Below are 23,781 nucleotides of genomic sequence, written 5' to 3'. Positions count from 1 at the left end.
TTTTCACGCTGCTGCCTCCTCTTGAAAGCCCTCTCTGCCTCCCTCCTGGTCTTCTTGATAATAAATACCAGTTAGTTTTAAGGACTTGTATGATTGTCATTGCAAAAAATTAATATCACATTACTCTTCCCCTATCAAAATTTTATTTTCTGTTTGCCTCATTCATTCTGGACTGCAAGGTTAAAACCAGAAAAGAGGAATTAATAGAACTGATGGACTAGAAATTGTTTCTGTCCTGGTTCTGTTGAGAGAAGTACTGTTGTAGATAGATTGCTGTCCGTATTCAATAGAGTGAAATAACTTTGCTGTGGATTTTAAATAAAGGGAACAGCAAGTCCCCTTTATCCCTAATAACTTCAAACTTAGAGAAAAATTGCAAATAAAGAACAAAGAATTCACATACCCTTTACCTAGACTCCCCAATTACTAACATTTGTCACATTTGCTTTATAATTACCTCCTGTCTCTCCCTTTCTTCCTGTCTTTCTTTGTCTCCCTATGCACTCTCCCCCACACCCACACACAATTTTTGTTCTGAAGTATTTGAGAATATGTTATAGACATCATGCCTCTTTCCCCCCTAAATTCTTATATTTCCTAAGAACAAGAACATTATACAAAACACTGTACAATTATAAAAATAGAGTTAACATTGATAATGTCTGTAGTCCATATGCAAGTTTCACTAATTGTGCCAATACTTCCATATAAAGAATTTTTTTTTTCCATTCCAGGATTATCCATTACATTTGTCGTGTCTCTCTAATCTCCTTTAGTCTAGAACAGTTTTGCAACCTTTCTTTGTCTTTCAGTACTTTGATTTTTTTTTAAGTGAGACCTTTTATGTGTAGAATGTCTTCCACTGTGGTTTACCTGAATCACTTATTACTATAATGATTGTAAGATGATGATTTTCTAACTCCTCCATTCCTTATGTATTTACTAATTGCATTCTACTATACAGAAGAGTTGTCCCTTCTCCCATGTTTGTTTATATCGGTATAGACTCATGGTTTTTTACATTATTCAGTGTTATTGTCCATTACTATTATTGTTCTTTTTGATGCTCAAATTGTCCCAGATTTGGCCCATGTGAGCTCCTTTGACTGAATTCTGTGTTCTTTTGATATGTCTGCATCCTTTTCTGAGCACATCCTTATTTTCTGGCACAAGATGATGTTCTAGGCTCAGCTTATATTGTTGACAAATGATCTGTCTAGCTTTTCTTAATCCTGATAAGGTAATGTATATACAGACTGTTAGTGTTCCTACTATTATGGTATTTGAGAATGAGTTAATTACTTTCTAATAATCTGATTTGCCTCTAGCTCCAAAATTCTGATTCTGATTTCGGAAGGCCCACTAACTCTCTTCCTTTTGTTTTTATAGGTAACTGTGGAGCTTGTTATACATAGCAAGGATTTCACTTGTGTGAATACTAAATTACGTAACAGCACCCAACATGGCCCACTTTGTACTCTTACAAGTCCAGATAAGACATTATCAGAACCTGGTCAACATGTTACCTGTACTAAAAATCCAGAGAACCTAAATCAAATTCACGAAGAAGTTGCAAAGAAAGTACAGAATTTGATACCCTCCAACCCAAAGTCACCAAGCCCTGTTGTGCCAAATCCTTCAACCTTCATGGCTGTGCCAGCCTCTCACAATTTAGCAAATCAGACAGATGGGTCAACAAAAGAGAGTGCTTTGCTGTTGCATGTGCTGTTGATGGTGGCCGATGGGAAAGATTTCATTATTGGAGAATCTGACAAACCTCCGCCATGCAATGTTTATTTAAATTGCAAACTTTTCAGCACAGAGGAAGTCACCAGATCTATCATCGCATGGGGCACAACACAACCAGTCTTCAACTTTTCTCAGGTAACTTTGTACATATCTTAACCTTCTATATCTATTAGGGCTATATGGAGGTGGGAGACAAGTATGTTTCCCAAATCATAATTCCATTATAAAGGAAACCTAGAATGTTCAGACTGGGAGAGACCTTTGTAATTAGCTGGTGTGCAGATCCATTCCCACTATGGGATGGGAAGAGGAAAAGACACTATCAACATTTTAAAACTTTTTGTGGCTTCATTTTCTTCTGTCTCAATTGTTGTGGTTTCCCACTGTTTCTTTTGCCTGAGTTCTGAATTCTATTCCTTTATCCTTCCTCTAGAACTAAACTTTCCCCTTTCTTTTCTGTATCTCCAAGCTTTTTGTTTTTTTAATTTTTTCTCTAATTTATTCCTCTACTTGTTTTAATACTTATCTGGCTTGATTTCTCTGTAGAATTTGATGCTATTGCTTAAATTATTTCCTGTTTTGGGGAGCCTAGGCAGCTCAGTTGGTTAAATGTCTGACTCTTGATTTTTGCTCAGTTCATGATCTCACAGTTTATGAGGTTGAGCCCTATATTGGGCTCTGTGGTGACAGTGCAGAGCCTGCTTGGGACTCTCTCTCTCCACCCCCCTCTCTCTGTCCTTGCCCAGCTTATGTTCTCTTCTCTTGCTCTGTCAAAATAAACAAACTTTAAAAAAAAAAAAATAGTTTCCTTTCTTGATTTTTGTAACTCCACTCTCTTATTTTCTTCCTGAATCAACAACAGCTCTTTTTTGGTCTTTGGGACAGCAGGAAAACTAGGAAACGAGTGGTGGCCCCAGCACTTCTTTCTCCCTTTCTTTTACCTTTAATTACTGGTACTCCTCTGCATTACTTTTATTCTTGGCACGGTTCCAAACCAACCCACTTTTCCCATGGTCACTCCTTCCACTCCCATAGCTTCATCTATTATTTTTATGAAGATAACTTCCAAATCTATACTTCCATGTAGGCCAGACATTCCCTCAGGTTTCTGATCTCTCTATGTAACTGCTGGTCATCATTCCCAAATGTCTCAAAAGCACTTTACACTTGGCACCTAATGCACGGCCTGGCATATCACAGGTATTCAGTAAAGGTATGTAAATGAAAGAAGGAATTCAAATGTGTCTGAATCTGAATTTATTATTCCTTCCAGATCTGTTCCTCCTCCTCCTATCTGCCCTAATTCATATTGTAATCTACTCAGAAACCTGAGCAGAACCTGAAAGGTATCCTTGATTCTTTATTACATAATTATTCACCAAATCCAATAGATGCTGCAAACTTCATTCTCCAGACGAAATCCTCCCACTCAACCCGACTGCTACTGCTTTCATTCAGGCCCTCTTTCTCATTCCAGATAGCCTTCAGTCTAGTCTGTTTCTGGTCTCTCCATGTCCATTCCTTTTTGTACCAATAGGAATGATCTTTCTAAAATATTAACCTGAGTATTTTATTCCCCTGGTTTAGACTTTTCACTAATTCCCCATAGCCTTCAGAGTAGGTAAGGTGTTTAGTTTGGACTATAAGCCCATTTAACAACTGCCTGACTGTACTCCTCCAGTCTCTACTCCTGTCACTCTTCCCTTCACACTAGATAGTCCAGCTATGCTCAGCTACTTGCAGTTTCCTAAATGTTCTTTTTCCCTACCTCTGTGTCTTTTCGTGTGCTTTTCCTCTGCCTTACATTTCCTTCTCACCCTTCATGACTCCTATTAGGTAGAGCTTTTTAGACAAGTTAACTTTATTCTGCTTATCCCTAAGAATTTAGTGTTACTTTCTGCCAGCGGCTTTCTCTGAAATCTCTCCTTTGTAGGTTAGGTCGCTATGTTTTAGTGTTTTTAGTTTCACAGAACAGAAATGTGCTCAGGTACCTTATGTAATTGGAGTTTCTTAGATGGATACAAAAGTAGGTCTGCTCAGGATCTCTGCACTTCTGGTGTCTTCCTGTCATCTTGCCTTACCTAATTTCTGATTTCACCCTTTTTCCTTTCATGTTCTATTGATTTCATCATGGGGCTTATCTCTTCTCTGCTGATGCAGTTATACTGCAGCTTAGGTCACTTCAAATTGGTGGGCCCTTCATTCTGCCGTTAAGGAAACAGACTCGCTCTTGGCTGCAGATCTCTGCTTCTCTTCATGACTTTTCTTTCTCTTTCATCTACCAGCTGGCTGGCCAGTTCTCAAATAATTTTACATTGGAAATCCAAATGAACAGTTGACTTGTTATTTACCATGACAGAAGATTGGGCAGAGCTTTTTGCATTAGGCCATTGCATCCAACCAGTGGGCTGGCTGCCCTTTGATTAGGTGCTCAACCCTTGTCTAGTCAGTAGCCATCTTTCTTTCAGAAACATCTGTCTTTCCGCAGGGATTTACAAATAGGTCATTTTGCCTTAGAAAGGCTTGGATGAGGCAGGCAGGCGCAGTCATTGATATGTCTGTGTCCTCAAAGCCCCACCTATATGACCTTTGTCATCAGAGAACTGTTACCATTTTGTATTTGGCCTTAATTGGTCTCTTACACCAGACTAGCTTCTCTTGAGAATACAGAGTGGGTTTTATTTTAATGTCTTCAGTTCCTAGCACTGTGAATGGCTTTCAGTTAGTACTTGTTGAATAAAAGTATAAATTGATCCTTTTTCTCAGGTGTTGGTTTTTGTGTTGTTTTTTTGATTGTTCCTCTCCCCAGGTGATTCCTGTCTCTCTGTCTTCCAAATACCTGGAAAGGCTGAAGAACAATGTGATGGTAATTGAAACTTGGAACAAGGTGCAGAGCCCAGGACAGGACAAGTTGCTCGGGCTGGTGAAACTCCCCCTCCATCAGTTTTACGTGTCATTCAAGTAAATAGGATCTTTTGGAGTATTCTTTACTTTACATCTTTAACTTTGTTTGGACTGAAGAGGAATTCTTTGGGTTTGCAAACATGACTAGCCCAATAATACCTTGGAGGACTTTTCTCAGTGTCGCCACAGTGGCTGCTCTTTCTATGTTAAAACAGTTCACAGATACTGCTTACCATGTTTCAGGCCCTATGCTAAGAACCTTTCATACATCAAGTCATTTAATCCTCACAACAGTTTTCTAAGGCAGGTAACTTTTATTTCCCCTATTTTACAGATGAGTTAACAGAGGCACAGAGGATTTAAATAACTTGTTATATATATTGTAAGTAGTAGAACCAGGCTTAGAACCCAGAGAGTTCTACTGCTTCACCAAGAAGCTCTACTACCAAAGGTTATCACCTCACAAAATTAATGGTTTATCTCTGTCACAAAAACATGATGATTATTCCCATCAGCTATCTGCATGATTTCTCTACTGAGTATTGTCTTTTGGACCTACAGATTTGATCACTGTACCTCACTTATCACTCAGTCGGGTATTGATTTATCTGGCGGTTATTTCTGTCCTCACTACAGACTGTTAATTTTTTGTTTTGGTTCAAGGTACTGATTTTTAATTATTTAGCACTGACTTCTTTCCTAAGAGCTTTCTCATGGTGCTGTGTTTTAAATGTTGTGTTTTACATTTTACAGAGAACATGTTAGTGTGCACTGTTTCATGTGAGCCTTCCTATAACCCAGGAAGTATTATCATTATCCCCTTTTTACAAATGAGGAAGCTTGTCCTTTGACTTGGAAAAATCAACCTCTCTGGCTTTGTTTTCATCATCTGTAAAATGAGGGTGATGATAGACCCCCTGTCTCCCTTGTGGCACAATTGTGACAATCCAGTGAGAAAATAAATGGGTATGCCTTCTGTGAACAGTGAAATACTTATGATGGTAGCACTGGAGAGCATGGTCATGCTAAGGAGTGCTACTGGAATCATGCCACTGTCAGCTGTAGACTTTGGCTTTTTCCCCTTTTTTTGCTTGTGATATTAGTGTAGTCTGGTATTTCCCTTCCCTTCTCATTTCATTAGACCCCATTCTTTGCTGACAGAGCATAAAATAATCATAGCTACCAGGTACTTAGCACTTATTGTGTACTAAGTATTGTAGTTGGTATTTTATATTTGTTTCCTCAACTTAGTCCTAACTTCCCTTTGAGGAAGTTTTATTACCTACATTTTACAGAAGACGAAACAGACTTAGAAATGTTAAGTTGATTACTTAGAGTCATCCAACAATTAAGTGGCAGAGCTAAGATTTAGCATGGTCTGATGAGCATTTGGACTTTTTTAATCTGTTAATAGTGGATAATATCAACCTTTGCAGTGTTAGAAGGATTATAGATGGAAGATGTTATTGGTAATATTATCCAAGTCTTATCTGCCAGACACCAAAGTCCATACTTTTTCAAGTTGACCACACTGTAAAATAATGCAATTCAATAAGCTTGTACTGGGATAGTTCTCAGTCCCAGATGCTGGGCTTGGGGTCATGATGATAACAGAGATAAATCAGACACATTCCCTGCTTTCAGATTGCTACATTAGAACTTATCTGCCTGGGAATTTTTATTTGATGAGTTACGGTAGAATGATGTTTTTTCAGACCACTATTACTTTTCTAGCTGTAGACCCATTTTTAACAAACTGAGAAAATAAGCCAAGTAGGAAATGCTGCAGCAACACTGAGACATGATTGATGGTTATTATTTGCTCATTCATACTTTCTCTCCCTCTAGAGATCCCAAAATTTCTCGCCTGCTGCTTAATGCTCAGTACCCAGTTGTTGCTGTTGACAGCTACATGCCTGTGATTGATGTGTTCTCAGGCCACCAAAATGGGAGTCTTCGCGTCTTTTTAGCCATGGGTTCTTCAGATCAGATAATGGCACTACAAAGATTAAAGAATGAAGAAGGAACACTTCCAGCCTTCAGCCCTAGGCCAGCCCATTTTCTGGACCAGCCGTCTATAGCATCTGTTACTATGGTAGTCACTAACCACTTGATTATTTATAAAAACCATAATCTCATTTTAAGGTATACAACATGATGTTTTGATATGTGTAACACTATGAAATGGTTACCATAATGAAGCCAATTAACGTTATCAGTCACTTCACCTTGTTACCTTTTGGTGTGTGTGGTGAGAGCACGAGATCTATTGTTTTGGGAAATTTTAAGTTCCATAATCTCATTTTATCTTGCATGTTTTAGTGAAACCATTGCCCCAGATCATTATTTCATTAGTGAAAAGAAACATATTTGCACCCTAATACTTGCTGTAGATAAAAGGAATTATTTATTTTTTATGATTTAAATGTATATCTGTGTTCCTCTGAGCTTTTTGAATCTATAAAGAAACTCTAATTGGACAGCCACCTCTTAATCCTCTAATTCACTAACGGTTAATTAATTGCCTTTTAAAAAATTGGGGTGAATGTAAAACTGCATTTAAAAAGTCTTAATTAAAAAAAAGATAATCAGGGGTGCCTGGGTGGCTCAGTCGGTTGAGCATCCGACTTCGGCTCAGGTCATGATCTCACAGCTCGTGAGTTCAAGCCCCGCATTGGGCTCTGTACTGACAGCTCGGAGCCTTGGAGCCTGCTTCAAATTCTGTGTCTCCCTCTCTCTCTGCCCCTAACCCGCTCACATTGTGTCTCTGTCTCTCTCAAAAATAAATAAACATTAAAAAAAAAATTTTTTTTAAAGATAATCAAGGGGGGAAAAATGGGGCAGAAGGTTGAGAATGATTCCAAATGTAAGCCAGCAAATCTTACTCTGTTTCTCAGCCAAATCCAGTTGGAAAGTTGTAGTGAAGTTCCTTGCTTTTCTACCAGAAAATTCTTAAAAATAATTTGTACAGTGTTGGACAATTGAGAAAGCACATTGATACACTTTTTCATGTTTATTTCCCTAACACTACATGAGGTGAGTCACTGTCATTCTCTTTTTAAGTGATGAAACAGAATCAAAGAGGTTATGTTACTTGTCCAGGGTCACATAGCTAAGAATGAGAAAATCACTGTTCAGACACAGGCCTTCTGACTCAAAGTCCAGTCTTCATTCTACTGTGTCATGTCCTACTGTTATCTTACCTTTGGTGTCTTTACTAGCATAGCCAAATCTCAGTTTCCACATGATTTAAATATGTTATATTTTCTAATCTGAATCTGAATGACAAATGTGATGTCTATGACAGAGAAAGAACTATTAGGAAAATGTCTATGAGTAGGTTATTGTTTATTTGTATGTTATGAACTCCAAACTTTTCTTTACTGTTTCTATTAGATACTAGTGTCTACCAATAGATAATAGTAGCTTTTTAAATTTGACAATGACATAAAAGCACAAACACAGAAAACTTATCTATGATATTCCTAAGTCTATTTTAGGTATTATATATGGCCCTCACTTTGTAGTGTAGACTCAGTTTTCATTAAATTCCATACCAAAAGTTAGAAAATGTTACTCATTATGAGCATAAAAGAACTCTCTGAAAGATTAGATATCTATAAATTGTTTTTCTTCCTATACTCATGTCCCTCATCCATTTCAGCATCTACAGAACTGAATTATTACTGTAATACTGTATGGCCAAATTAAGTAGCTGCTGAGATTGTTTTTCTTTTCTGGGAAATCAAAATGAAAGTTTTCTGTTTCCCTGAGGAAGGTTTTGGAGCAGATACTGCTGATAAATAAAGCAAAGACCTTATACAATCTGTTCCAGATTCATGGGATTAATGGTTAGAATGTTAAACACATATACATCATACAATTTTATCTGAATCCTGAATCCCCCCTTTGAATATTCCCAGTTATCAGTTGTCTAGTGTCTGTCGAGGCTGTATAGAGTAGAAGTAAAGAGCCTTGGCTCTAGAGTCAGACTACCTGAGTTCAAACCCTTATTCCACTGTTGTTGGCTATACATGTTAAATTAACTACTACAAGTCAAAGGCTTAGTACAGTGCCTGGCTATAGTAAATAATAAAAACATTAAATTGTTATCAGTAGTAGTTACTTTCAGTAATGGTATATTCACGACCTCCTTGACTAGTCCTTACCATTAATGAGTAGTCTTGGTGTTATTCCAACCTTCATTAAAAATAGTAAGTAAATTAATACCTGTTTGCTTCACATATGTATTCTTTATACAAGAAGATATTCTTAATGTGTCCTATTCTTAATGTACTAAGAATCAGGAGCTGATTGAATTTTATCAAATACCTTGTTAGCATTTATTGAGATAGTCATGTTTCTTTCCTTTATTTTATTTAATGCACTGAAACATTTATGGATTTCCTAATATTGACCTAGGCTCACAGTCTAGAGTAAATCCAGCTGGATCTGATTACAGTGAGCAGTTTTGAGATTTATACACAATGAGAATTAAGTATCTGTTTTAGTATCAGCTAATTATGCCTATTTCTTCATCTATACTCAGATTTTGTAGAGAAGCAGGAATATTCTAAGAATATTTTTTTCTTTAAAGCTCACCAGTATCTCTGTTTCATTTAATAGGCAGAGGACCAAAGAAATGGATTGATGGAGCATCACTTTGAGCTCCACGTAGAGAGCGTTAAAGGGCTAGCCCCTCTTCAGGCAACAGTCTGGGGAGAAGCAGATTGTTATGTCCAGTACTACTTTCCAGTTCAAGACTCTCAATCCAGTGTGCTAAAAGGACCTGAGTTCCTTGAAAACGGTAGGTTTAGGAAGTTAGGGTTTCTCATTTTTGTATGGTTCTTTAATTGGCTATACTTAGGATTTTTTTTTTTTTCCCTGAGTGAATTTTGAGTTCCTAAATGTTTCGAGTCTTACCTAGGTAGTACAGAAGATGGGCTAAGTTTTAATTTTTCCTTTCTTATGTTGTTTTTTGTAGCTTTTTATTTTGATATGATTTCAAATTTACAGAAAAGTTAACAAAAATAGTACAAAGAACTTCTATATACCCTTTACCTAGATCCCACCCATTATTTATATTTTGCCTGGTCACTCTTATCATCCATACATATACAATTGATTCTCATTATTCAAGGTAGTTACATTCTACATAACATAACAGCGTGAAACACTGAATTAGGGAATACTGAACCATTGCTCTTAGGAGGAATATGTACATATATATCTCACATAGATCATAGTTGTAAATCCTAAAACAACTTATCCTAGTAGATTCTATTTTCTTTATTTTACAAAAGAGAGAAGTGTTAAGTGACTGAGGCTGCCCCAGTAACAATAACATGGTTGGCATTCAGACCCCATCCAACTGGCCCCAGAGCCAGATATTCTTGCACTACACTACACTACACTACCCCCTACCATTTCCATTGTCTCATCATCTCTGAGAGCTAAAACAAGAAAGCAGAGTGTCCCCTTGTTCTAGCTCAGTTGGGAATGATCAAGTCAGGTGGCTCAGATTTTTTTGGCATTCTGAGTATGTCCACATATAACTGCAAAAGCACTGCCAGTATTGATTTTAGGGTTCAAATAAGGTACTTGTATCCAGAATATATAAAGAACTCTTACAAATAATAATAAAAAGACAATCTAATTAAAAAATATTTAGAAAATCTAAATAGACATTTCTCTTAAGATATATAAATGGCGCCAATAAGCACATGAAAAGATACTCAGCATCATTAGTCATTTAGGGAATGAAAACCAAAACCACCACAGAATACCACTTCTTTTCACCAAGATGGCAATAATTTTTAAGCAAAAACAAAAACAAAAATCAAACTAACAAGTGTTGGCAAGGATGTGGAGAAATGGCAACCCTTAGACATTGTCCAGCAATGAAGGGATCTCTTTCTTCTATATTATCATGGGGCCCTTGGGGGACCATAGCTATTATGGAAATAGACCTTGATAAAAGTAACATAGAAGATACAGGTTCTGGTATCAGGTGCATGATCTACTAACTCTAAGACCTTTGGATTCACTATGTAACTTCAATATGTCCTATCCTGTCTGTTAAGTAGGAATAATAATAGTTGCTTTGTTTTTCTCACAGGAGTTTTGTGAGGATAAAATTGAAATTGAATATTAGCATACTGTCTTGCTACAGATAAAGCACTAAATGTGTTGGATTATTCTGAATTGCTTTTCTTTTCCAAAGGAATCTCTTTGAAGCCTTTCAGATCTGCAACCACACTCTGTGTTCCAGATCCCATCTTTAATAGTGAGCACCATCACTCTCTCCTGTTGCCAGCTGAAGTTCCAGTGCAAAGGCTTCTGCTGAGTGTCTTCTCTGCACAGGGGCCCATGCCTGGAGGTGGAGTCCAGTTTGAAATCTGGTGCAGGTATAATGTGAAACCAGTTTTGTGCCTAGAAAGGAAGTGCACAATCATAGAGCATCCTTCCCTTGACATCGTAGCTTGAATTATAAGGAAGCTAAGCAATCCTTTCTACCCTATTTTATATTACCTGGCTTATTAGTGACTCTTCTCCAGATTTTACTTAAATCTGCTACATTATTAGGCTCTTGAGAGCAGTTGTATCTCATGCTTCTAACCACTTGTTACATTTGGAAGTGAAGTTCTATCAGTTTTACCTCCTACTGCTCTTAAATATTTAGTCACTTGTTTTCTTATTACTGCCCTATTTAGTTCAGGCCCTCATCATATCATGCCTAATTTACTGATAGCCTCCTTACTGGTCTCCCCGCTTCTAAACTCATTTCTTATAATCTGGTCTTCCCACCACCAAAAGAGTAGTCTTTGTAAAATTTAAATCCATTCATGTAACAGACTTGACATGAATACAGAGGCTCAGCCTCTTTTGCATCCCTGCGCCCAAGAAGTGACAAAGAGAGTATAGATTCAAAATAAGAAACAGCATCAACAGAACTAGGGCAGAGTACCATCTACTTGCCAGAAACTTTTCCTAAAACCAGTCAGGTGAATTTAGGTTTCATTTAAAACTGATACAAGAATGGAATGTTTTGGAACTAGAGGGTATTTATGCTAAGCGAAATTAGAGAAAGACAAATATCATATGACTTCACTCATATGAGGACTTTAAGACACAAAACAGATGAACATAAGGGAAGGGAAGCAAAAATAATATAAAAACAGGGAGGGTGACAAAACATAAAAGACTTTAAAAAAATTTTTTTTTAATGTTTTATTTATTTTTGAGAGAGAAGGAGCGACAGAGCATGAGCAGGGAAGGGACAGAGAGAGAGGGAGTCACAGAATCTGAAGCAGGTCCAGGCTTTGAGCTGTCAGCACGGATCCTGACGCGGGGCTGGAACCCACAAACTGTGAGATCATGACCTGAGCTGAAATCGGACGCCTAACTGACTGAGCCATCCAGGCGCCCCCATAAGAGACTCTTAAATATGGAGAACAGACAGAGGGTTACTGGAGGGGTTGTTGGAGGAGGGGATGGGCTAAATGGGTAAGGGGCATTAAGGAATCTACTCCTGAAATCACTGTTGCACTATATGCTAACTAACTTGGATGTAAATTTAAAAAATAAATTAAAAAAAAAAAAAGAATGGAATGTTTTGACAAGAGAAGGAAGTATAGTAGATACTAATGGATGCTTTAAATTTGAGGGACTTAGGCCTGAAGCCATAGAAGAGATTGGTACTGCTCCATTTGGAACCACTTTCACTGGCACCAGGGTGTATGTTCGTAAAAGTGGCTACTCCCAGCAGTCTAAGTCAGATGCAGATATCCAAACAGAAAGCTTGTAGGAAGCTGGCCTTTGTTCTGAACATAGAGTATAATTTATGAAGCTCTTCCTCCACATGATGGGCAATAAATCCAGTCAGATTGGACCACAGCTGTATACCACAAATACAGAGCAATCAGGCTGCAAAGATAACTCGATACCGAAAGCTGATCTCTTGGGCAAATTGAATAATTTATCCACCTAATTCTTCCAACAACAGCTTGTGCTTGTGTGGCTTACAGATACTATTATCCTAACGTGAGAGACCAGATGGTTGCCAGAGGAACCTTGCCATTATCGAGGATCTGTGCCATGGTAACCATGCAGCACCATGAGGATGTGGGAATACAGACCTTTAATCTCCCTTTAACTCCCAGGCTTGAGAACAGGAAGGAACTGAGGAACCAGTCATCAGGTAATTGAAGACTGGTTTGCCCTTCCCTTTTGAAGTCAGTACATGTAAATATCCCTTTTCTCTATAAGTAGTGACTGTTCATATTGTGTGAGACCCTTTTAAGAATCTGATGAAAACCATGATCTACCTTCTCTTAGAAAAATGAATATATAAGTGTATTGTATGCAAATTTTGCCTATAGTTTAAAAAATTCACATTTGCAGGGACTCTATTGTTTGTCTCATTTCACCTTTAACTTCAGCAAGCATTTAAGAAGCCTCACAGCATAAATCCTAAGTGTTGTGTAGGTGTATTCAGAGAATTAGTATTCCAAGGCAACATGAGCAGATGTGGGATTGGTGGAATACAGTTAGCATGAACTGGGAATTCATTGTAAGGATGGAAGAGGTTAGGATTTAAAGTTGGAAAAGATTAATTAGAACTTAGACTTTTAAATTACATCCTAATTGCTTCATTAGGATGACCTGCCCTCCAAGTATGTCATCAGATAACTAGAATTAGCCTTCTAAATCAAGTTACTATGTTTGCTAGAGAGTATGCCACAACAGGAGGTTTTTATCTTGCCATGGTTAAGATTGAGTTGTTACTCCTGGCACTGATCAGCTTGTTCTGTTGTTTTTCTTTTTTAATATATTTTATTTATTTTTATATTATTAGTATTTTTAATTTTTTTTAATGCTTTATTTATTTTGAGAGAGAGAGAGAGAGAGAGAGAGAGACAGAGTGTGAGTGGTGGAGGGGCAGAGAGAGAGGGAGACACAGAATCCGCAGCAGGCTCCAGCCTCTGAGCTGTCAGCATAGAGCCCGACATGGGGCTTAAACCCACAAATTGTGAGATTATGACCTGAGCCAAAGTTAGATGCTCAACCAACTTAGCCACCCAGCCTCCCCTTTTATTATTATTTTTTTTTAATGTTTATTTTTTAGAGAGAGAGAGAGCGCACATGCATGCACAAGTGAGGGAGGGGCAGAGAGAGAGGGAGAGAGTCCAAGGCAGGCTCCACGCTCCCAGCATGGATACCCACACAGAGCTCAAACTCACAAACCATGAGATCATGACCTGAACCAAAATCAGATGCTTAACCGACTGAGCCACCCAGGCACCCCTGTTCTCTTGTAAAGCTTTCTCTGAAATGTACGAAGGTAGAATTTTTGTAAAAGGATGGCATGTAAAGGATGTTTCAGGTGGTGGTGGTACAAAGGTGATAGAAGTGTAAGTGTGGAAAAGTTTAAAAACGAAGAAAGGCTGGAGTCCATCTCAATTCTATAAGGATAACTGGAAGTTTAAAAAATCTGGAATTAAGTTCTGCCTCTGATAGTTGTGTGATCTTGACAAGCAGTTCAGTCTCTGAGCCATAGTTTCTTGGATGTGAAATGAAAATAGTAACTTTTGTTTTACCTTTATTAATCTTAAAGTATAATAATATAAAATGATTCTGGCTATGGACATATTATCTCACTGCTCATGCCCCTTATTGTTCATTAGGATTGTAGGCAATCCTAATGATTGTCTACCAAACCCCAAGTCTGACCAGGACTTGGGGTTTGGTAGAAGAGACACTGTGCCAACTAACTTTTCTTTTTTCCTTTTGTCCTCAATCTTAAGGTTTACTGGATGTGGGCCTAAAATACAGGCGTACTCCAAGAACAGCAGAGGGAGTTCTTGCTGCCCGAGCTGTCTCTATTTCAGTTGAGATAATCAGAGCCTGTGGTCTGCAAGCAGCAGCCAAGTAAGTCCACCTCATGTTTTTTCATTGCAGTCCACACAGTATATGATGCTCATATATGTAAAACTTCATTTGTACGATTTCCAGTTCAGTAAGCACTTTATTTTTTTCTTTCTCTCTTAAGAAAGCCTGTAAGAGTATAAATGAGTAAATCACTTGCAAACTTTACTGTTATTAGCAACTTAGGTCCTTGACTTTGGTCAACAGTCTTGGAGCACCTGGCTGCCTCAATTAGAAGAGCATGTGACTCTTGATCTTGGGGTCATGACTTGGAGCCCCACGTTGGGTGTGGAGATGACTTAAAAATAAAATCTTAAAAAAATTAAAAAATTTAAAAAATTTAAAAAAAAATAAAAACCACAAACGTATCCTCTACCCGACTTGATCACTTATTTATAGTCATACCCTACACCCTTAAACCAGGCCAGGGCCAATGACTCTTCTATAATCTCCTATCCAGTCTCTGAGTATCACCTCCCATTTCTCTAGTTTGTTCCCCTTCAGTCTGTTTGCAATACAGAAACCTCTGTATTGTGATCCTCTGAAAACTTAAGTCAGACCTTGACACACCTCTGCTTAAAACCCATCAGTGACTTTTCATCTCGTACAAACTACTTAAATGTCTATAAGACCCAACTTGATCTGGCTCCTTATTATGTTTATGACTTCATCTCCTCCTGTTCATCTCCCCTCTGTTTACTCTCCTCCAAACACTGACTTTATTGTTTCTGAACACACCAAGCTCATTTCCCTCTCAGGGATTTTGTCTTGCTGTTTTTTCTGCCTGGAGCACTGTTTCTAAATATAAACAGCATGGCCTTCTCTTATCTCCTTCAGGCCTTTGTTCATACTTCTCTCTACCTTGAGTGTTCTTATTCCTTTTGTCCACTAAACAAACTCCTATTTTCTTTGACTTTGCAGCTTCTTTGCAGCCTTCCTATATGTCTTCCTACACGTAGACAGAATTGGTGCTTTGTCCTTGTCTTTTAGCACCTTGGTTGCAGTTATTTGTTATTTGAATATTCTTTTCAGTTATTGGTATACATGAGTTTTCTCCAGTAGGCTGTGAGTTCTTCTAATCACTGCTCGAACTCCTCTGTGCCCCCTGCCACCACATAGCATAATTCTAGCGCATATAAAAGGTACCCACTAAGACAGAGAACTAAGTCATGCTTCTACTGTAGGCTAGTTCACTTTGGACACAAGTTCAAGAAAGAAGGCAAGTGTTCCCTTTTTTCCCTTGCTGTGACTTAGGGTCAGATCGTTTGCCTTTAACTTTGCACTCTGTAACTAACAAATTCAGTTACTGCCATGCGAGATCTGACACTGAAGCAACTGGTAAAATGTTCAGCGTGGTTAATATTTTCCATCACTGAATTCTCCAAATGGATTTCCAGTAATTGCTTGAGAACACTTAGTGTCAGTGATACCAAGGCAGTTTTTTAACCATGCCATTCCCTCACATTAAAACTTTTGTGATGGTTTTCCATCGTCAGTAGCAGTGGTCTTCTAATTTTAATTGTGCATTCCTACTAACAGAAAAATAAGGGGCGCCTGGGTGACTCAGTCGGTTAAGTGTCTAACTCTTGATTTCTATTCAGGTCATGATCTCACGGATTGTGAGTTCAAGCCCCACATTGGTCTCTGCACTGACAGTGTGGAACCTGCTTAGGATTCTCGCTCTCCTTCTCTCTCTGCCCCTCCCCCACTTGCGCATACGCACGCACACGCTCACTCTCTGTCAAAATGAATAAACTTTAAAAAAAATAAATAAAAGTTTCACATACCTAGCATACCCTCTGAATATCTGGTACTTACTCATGTATAAATCAGCTTCATGTGCTACTATATTATAATACGTTATAAAATCTACAACAGCATATATAAAACTTTAACATATATGATAACAAATATAGAAGTGGTAATATTTTCTTCCTATGCCCAAGTAGGTTATCCTATATATAAACCCCCTAGGTTGTACACACTTGACTTTAGAGACTACTGGTTCCCAAGATAAACTCTAACCTGCTCAACTTGGCATTCCAAGCCCTTCTTAATCTGAGTCTTGAAAAAAGAATAGGAGTTGTCAAAATACCCAAGAGAGCTGAAAACTATTCTGTTCAAAGAGAAGAACATGTGCAAAGGCATGGAGGCATGAAATTTGTGTGTATGGAATACCTGTTCTGTGTAAGACCCAGCCAAGGTCAGAATTTGTAAATATAGCGTTAACTATTATTTAACTGGCAGAGAAGGACTTAGAGTTTAGATAGTCAGTAGATCTTGGAGAGACTGCATAATAGATAAGAAACTCAGTAGTCCCTCTTTCTGGGGATCATGGGGAAACTCAAATCAGATGGCAGGCAGTTTGTTGTAAATCCTGCATTTGGTTTGTGTCACCGTTTCAAGAAGGAACGGTAAGAAGCCAGGCCAATTCTAACACTACATTCTTCTGATAGTTTGGGACAGTTCTGTGACAAACACAGTATAACGGAAACAAATTGCACTAGAAACGGGACCCACCCCCATCTCCCACTAGCTGTGCATGATCTTGGGGTAGTTTCTTCACCTCTCTGGGTCTGTTTGTTCATCTGAAAAATGGAAATTATGAATACTTCTCCTGATTTTATAAGGATCAGTGTAAGAATTAACAAATATGAAGTAACTTTATAAACTACCAACTGCTATTCAAATAATTAGTTCCATTTGTATAAATAATATTACCTTTATTAGCCAGTGGAATATAGTAAAATCAGAAATAAGTTTTACATTGCATCTTATTGAAGAAAGGAATTCTTGGTATCCAGATAGCAGGTGCTCTGAAGTCAGCCTTCTCTCATCAAGAGATACCAACCCTCATCTGAAGTGCCAGTGGTCTCCCTGAAAATACATTTTCAATGTCTGTGTAAACAGACCCCTTCTTTCTTTTTCACTTGAGTCTTTTAATTAACCTGATCTTTAACTGAGGATGAGTAGAAATTTCCATGAACATAAATGGGTTCATTGATTTGCTGGTGAAGTACTAGCAAAAAGATAATTGGACCAAAGGAAAAGCAATCACAGTCTAGATATAGACATAGATATATACATATATTTATAGTCACTTGATTGACAGAGATCTTGCTGCACTAGTTTTTAAGTTCCACAAGGGTAAGAAATTATAGCTCTTTCACTCCTATCTGTATCTAGCTCTGAGCCCAGTGCATGACACACAGAGAAGATGGTCAGGAAATAATTATTGAATGAATTAATTCAGAATAGCTTTGGGCGCAAACCTTTCTTTCTTATCAGTGCTATATCTGAGAGTTTCCTGTTAAGAGCCCTTTCATTGCCCATAACAGGTTCTCTGCTTTGTATGTATTATCTAGTGTAATTTTTACGACACTCCTTGAACATTTTATCTTTGTTTTTTTAGCCATTACTGGCATTTGATCTATTTCCCTCTCATGTTTCCTATACCTAATATATACTTCAGAGTCTGCTGTTGTATAGACATACACCAGTCTCCCATTAATGATCATTTTAGGTTACTTAATTTCATAAGAAATGAAAATATAATAAGCATATAATTATACATACGTCTTTAGTATTTGTATCCTTATGCTATCCTCATTTTAGCAAAGAGGACAGTGAAACTTCAAAGAGTTGAATAACTTGTCCAAGGTCACACATTTAATTAAATGATAGAGCCAAGATTCAAGCTCCAAGTTACTACCCTCTACTAATGTACACCAAGTACAGTAAAGAAGGAACACCTCTAACTCTTCTTTGGGGCTGTCAGAAAATGCTTCAAAAAGAGGTGACCTCTTTGCCTAAATGTCAATTTTATACCCTTGGGGAAGTTGGGGCAAAGGAGTTTTTCTCATACTATACCCACACACTAAAGACTTGACTGCTCTTTGTGAGTGTCCGTTAAAGATGGATAGATTCTGTCTGTATGTGTGGAACATATGTACTGAGAAAGAGAAGAGCAACCCCAGAGACATCTGGGAACTGACCTGGCAATCATAGCTGGACTGGGTGTTTTCTTGCTGAGCATATATAATCTCATGGAACACCAGCATCAGACAAAGCTGCTTTGCAACCATGATGAAATGAGACAAAAATAAAATTATTCCATAATCTTGTCTAGGAACAAACCAAAACAAGGTCATTATGAAATCACAAAAATACCCAACATCACCCCCATCCTGGCTACAATGAGTGACTGACTGCTGCTGCTTTACCAATCCTTACCTTAGCCTTATTCTAGTTTTAATGTTTATTTGTTTTTAAGAGAGAGAGAGAGAGCACAAGGAGGGGAGGGGCAGAGAGAGAGGGAGACAGCATCTGTAACAGGCTCCAGACATTGAGCTGTCAGCACAGGGCCCGATGCAAGGCTCCAACTCGGGAACGGTGAAATCATGACCTAGGCCAAAGTTGGACGCTTAACCGACTGAGCCACCCATGTGCCCCTAGTCTTCTCTCCTAGATAAGATTCATTAGAACAACTATCAGGAGCAAAGCTCCACTTCCAGGAACAACGTCTAAATCAACTAACATGAGTCTAGTGCTAGTAGTCCTTTCTGATACTTTCTTACTAAAATTCCCCATGATTTCCCTTGGTGTATGTTCTTTCTCAGTGTAATGAGCAGTAAAGCCAAGTTGTTCAACTACTGTTGCTGCCTGCTAGTCTTTGGCTGAAGGTCAGTGACAGTAAAATGGAGTGTCCCTGGAGAGTGTAACTCTGGTAGACAGATGAATATTGTCTTCCCCCACCTCATACACATACATTATGATATTTAAATAATTAAGAAAGCACATTGTGGCTCTGCCCAAAGCCTAGATAGGAAATATCTGGTGGGTAGTGTTCTTGGTGGCCTCATGGAGATGGTGGAGATGTTTTCTAGGCAGTCCAGCTGAGTTCTGTTACTACCTTCTCATTCCCATCCTTCTCCCTTTACAGGGCTTTGGCTGAGCTGGAACCCGCTCTACAGTTCAGTGCCACAGTTGGGGTCAATGCTTTTGTCACCACTCATCTCTCCTTCCTGCCCAAGGGAGAACAGCGCCGAACCCGCCCTGTAGCTTGTTCCTTCTGCCCTGAGTTCTCCCATCATGTTGAATTTTCATGTAATTTGGTGACTCAGCACTGTAGTGGAGAGGCCTGTTTCCTGGCAGAGCTGTTGGAGTTTGCAGAGGTCACCTTTGCTATTTATCATGAAGATACCAAGTCAGGTGAGCACCAAATGACCCATCACAACCAGAATTAAAAGGGGTGCAGTTTGGGGGCATCTGTGTGGCTCAGTCAGCTAAGCATCTGACTGTTGCTATCAGCTCAGGCCACGATCTCACTTTTTGTGATACTGAGCCTTGTATCAGGATTCTGCTTGGGATCCTCTCTCTCCCTCTCTGCCTCCTTTCCATGCACGTGCCCTCTCAAAATAAATAAATAAACATTTAAATAATAATAATAATAAAAAAATAAAAGGGGCTCTGCTTTGAATGATATAGCCTCTCCTAGGAAATACATGTTAAAGTGTTTAGCCCTTTGGTCAGTAGAGCATTAAATAATTTCTCTTTTTTGTTTGATTTAACAGCCACTGATATAACCAGTATTCAGTCAATCAGAGATTATCTGCTTGGAGTAGTAAAGGTTCCTACAAAAGAGCTGCTGGTCAAAAGATCTGGTAAAGATTCTGGATTATCACTTTCTAATCCTCCCCCCTCCCCCCATTTGCTTTCCTACAAGAGATCTTGCATGGCTCCCTGCAAGATATGCAAAAGAAAACATGACCCATAATACATGCTTTTGAATTCTCCCAGGTACCTCAGAAGTTTTCTGGTAAGTATTTTAAGTCCTCTCCTAATCATTTCAGAAGTCTTCTAACAAAGCAAAGTAGCTCAAAACTTTGTACTGTCATCTTACTCTAGGAAAGCTGATGATGATGATGATGATGATGGTGGTAATACTACAAAAATAAATATGGTGATACCCATTATATTATATAGCATTTTGTGAAATATTTTCTCATACTGTGTGAGCCTCATTATAACCCTGCTTGGTGGGGATACAAGATCTTACTCTTTTTATCTTACAAATGAGGAAATTTAGGCTCACAGAATTTAAATGATTTGCCAAAACTGCACAACTTAGTGAGTGGCAGTACTGAAAATCAAATCCAGATTTACCCATTCTTGTTCATTGTACCCCCCCCCCCCCCCCACTGAAGAAAGAATAAAGAGCTAAAGGCCCAAAAGAAGACAGCCTCCAAGGCCGTCTGGAAATAATGGTCCTATTCTACTTACTGCTAGCTCAGTGACCTAGACCTTTCTGAGCCTCAATTTTCTTATCTCATAAATGGAGACAGTTAATTCCAACAAGTCTACAAAGTAGGGGCTGGTGAAAATAGGGTATATAAAGAACCTGACGTATAGTGGACATTCAGTAAATGTCACCTTTCCTTCTCTTGCCCATCTTCCTTCCTACGATTTTGTAATCTACTTTCCAGAATTGTGTCACACATCTCCCAAGTTTAATTGTGAATTAAAATTTGAGCAATACTCTAATAAACAAGTACTCTCTATGTGCCTACCAGAGAGAAGTCTGTACAACTTGGTATATAGGGTTTCTCACTTATGTCATTTATTTATACAATGTGGTAATTAGGAGAATTTGGGCAGGTCTCTGAGCTTCCATTTTCTCATCTGTAAAATAGGGATTATTATCCCAGTTAACCCTCAGAACTTCACAGCATTATCAGGAAAAGTAAATGAAGTGGTATTTATGAAGCCCTAAGAGTATATCTGACACCCAGTAGATACTCAGTAAAGAATAACTATTATTATTTTGAAATCTAGTGCCTGGTCCTTGGTGTATGTTCACCAAGTAGCAGTTCCTTCAGTGGAAGACCTAGGACTAGGTCTTTTCTACGGTATTGATAGCACCTTCATAACATTTCACTAAATGATGTATATGTGTTTTAATAGGGATGGCTGAATGAATAGGGACGTAGGCAAGTTTTATTTTCTCTCATTGTATTCCTCCTCTTCTCCATCCCTCGTGTAGCAAAATACTGAATTATACATTTTTAGATTCAGGAGGACTTTTACAGGCCTAATATCCTCATTTGGCTGATGAGAAAACTGAGGGTTGGAGAAGTGAATTGGTGCCATGGATCATATGAGGCAGGGTTTTGGTGGAGGGGGGTTGTTTTTTGTTTGTTTGTTTTTGTTATTTCTGTTGTTGATGTCTCTTAATCTTTTCTTTTTTTAATTTACATCCAAGTTAGTTAGCATATAGTGCAATAATGATTTTAGCAGTAGATTCCAGTGATTCATCCCCTTTGTATAACACCCAGTGCTCATCCCAAGTGTCTTCCTTAATGCTCCTTACCCATTTAGCCCATCCCCCCACCCACAACCCTTCCAGCAACCCTCAGTTTGTTCTCTATATTTAAGAATCTCTTATATTTTGTCCCCCTCCTTGTTTTTATATTATTTTTGCTTCCCTTCCTTTATGTTCATCAGTCTTGTATCTTAAATTCCTCATAGGACTGAAGTCATATGATACTTGTCTTCTCTAATTTTGCTTAGCATAATACCCTCTAGTTCTAGCCACGTAGTTGCAAATGGCAAGATTTCATTCTTTTTGATTGCTGAGTAATACTCCATTGTATGTATGTGTGTGTGTGTATGTATATATATGTATACATATACCACATCATCTTTATCATTCATCTGTCAGTGGACATTTGGGCTCTTTTCATACTTTCAATATTGTTGATAGCGCTGCTATAAACATTGCGATGCATGTGCCCCTTTGAAACAGCACTCCTATATTCCTTGGATAAATACCTAGTAGTGCAATTGCTGGGTTGTAGGGTAGTTCTATTTCTAATTTTTTAAGGAACCTCCATACTGTTTTCCAGAGTGGCTGCACCAGTTTGCATTCCCACGAGCAGTGCAAAAGAGGATGTTGGCCACATCCTTGCCAACATCTGTTGTTGCTTGAGTTGTTAATGTTAGCCATTCTGACAGGTGTAAGGTGGTATCTCATTGTGGTTTTGATTTTTATTTCCCTGATGCTGAGAGATGTTAAGCATGTTTTCATGTGTCAGTTGGCCATCTGGATGTCTTCTTTGGAGAAGCGTCTATTCATGTCTTTTGCCCATTTCTTCACTGGATTATTTGGTTTTTTTTGGGTGTTGAGTTTGATACGTTCTTTATAGATTTTGGATACTAACGCTGTATCTGATATGTCATTTGCAAATATCTTTTCCCATTCCTTCGGTTGCCTTTTAGTTTTGCTGATTGTTTCCTTCACTGTGCAGAAGCTTTTTATTTTGATGAGGCCTCAATAGTTCATTTTTGCTTTTGTTTCCCTTGCCTCCAGAGACATGTTGAGAAAGAAGTTGCTGTGGCTGAGGTCAAAGAGGCTTTTGCCTGCTTTCTCCTCTAGGATTTTGATGGCTTCCTGTCTTACATTTGAGCTTATTTTTGTGTATAGTGTAAGAAAGTGGTCTAGATTCATTTTTCTGCCTGTCGCTGTCCAGTTTTCCCAGCACCGTTTGCTAAAGAGACTGTCTTTATTCCATTGGATATTCTTTCCTGCTTTGTCAAAGATTAGTTGTTCATATGTTTGTGGATCCACTTCTGAGTTCTGTATTCTGTTCCATTGATTTGAGTATCTGTTTTTGTGACAGTACCATACTTTGTAATACATTTTGAAGTCTGGGATTGTGATGCCTGCAGCCTTAGTTTTCTTTTTCAAGATTGCTTTGGCTATTTGGGGTATTTTCTGGTTCCATACAAATTTTAGGATTGTTTGTTCTAGCTCTGTGAATAATGCTGGTGTTACTTTGATAGGGATAGCATTGAATATGTAGATTGCTTTGGGTAGTATCGACATTTTAACAATATTCTTTCAGTTCATGAACATGGAATGTCTTTCCATTTCTTTGTGTTGTCTTCAGTTTCTTTCATCAGTATTTTAGTTTTCAGAGTACAGGTCATTCACCTCTTTGGTTAGGGTTTTTCGTAGGTATCTTATGCTAGGTATTTTTGGTGCAATTATAATTAGGATTGTTTTCTTAATTTCTCTTTCTGCTGCTTCATTACTGGTGTATTAAAATACAATAGATTTTATACATTTATCCTGTATCCTACAAACTTATTGAATTAGTTTATTAGCTCTGACAGTTTTTTGGTGGAGTCTTTCTGGTTTTC

At 38.2% G+C, this 23,781-nt stretch overlaps 1 protein-coding gene across 11 annotated transcripts in view; it reads left to right on the top strand.

Annotated features, from left to right (window-relative positions):
• Positions 1-23,781, top strand: part of C2CD3 (C2 domain containing 3 centriole elongation regulator) — a 146,983-nt gene that overhangs the window by 55,494 nt on the left and 67,708 nt on the right. For all 11 annotated transcript variants that reach the window (XM_086678279.1, XM_086678277.1, XM_086678282.1 and 8 more), the window contains 9 exons: positions 1,390-1,884; positions 4,559-4,710; positions 6,502-6,748; positions 9,280-9,460; positions 10,877-11,060; positions 12,681-12,853; positions 14,460-14,583; positions 19,523-19,791; positions 20,154-20,243. In XM_086678279.1, the coding sequence (XP_086534405.1) occupies positions 1,390-1,884; positions 4,559-4,710; positions 6,502-6,748; positions 9,280-9,460; positions 10,877-11,060; positions 12,681-12,853; positions 14,460-14,583; positions 19,523-19,791; positions 20,154-20,243 (1,915 nt within the window). The remainder of the gene's footprint in view (positions 1-1,389; positions 1,885-4,558; positions 4,711-6,501; positions 6,749-9,279; positions 9,461-10,876; positions 11,061-12,680; positions 12,854-14,459; positions 14,584-19,522; positions 19,792-20,153; positions 20,244-23,781) is intronic.

The sequence above is a fragment of the Puma concolor genome, chromosome D1 (genome assembly GCF_028749965.1).
Source record: "Puma concolor isolate L17-30 chromosome D1, mPumCon1.1.hap2, whole genome shotgun sequence".
Taxonomy (NCBI): Eukaryota; Metazoa; Chordata; class Mammalia; order Carnivora; family Felidae; genus Puma; species Puma concolor.
Note: the sequence above shows the minus strand (reverse complement) of the source record. Positions and strands in the feature narration are given on the sequence as shown.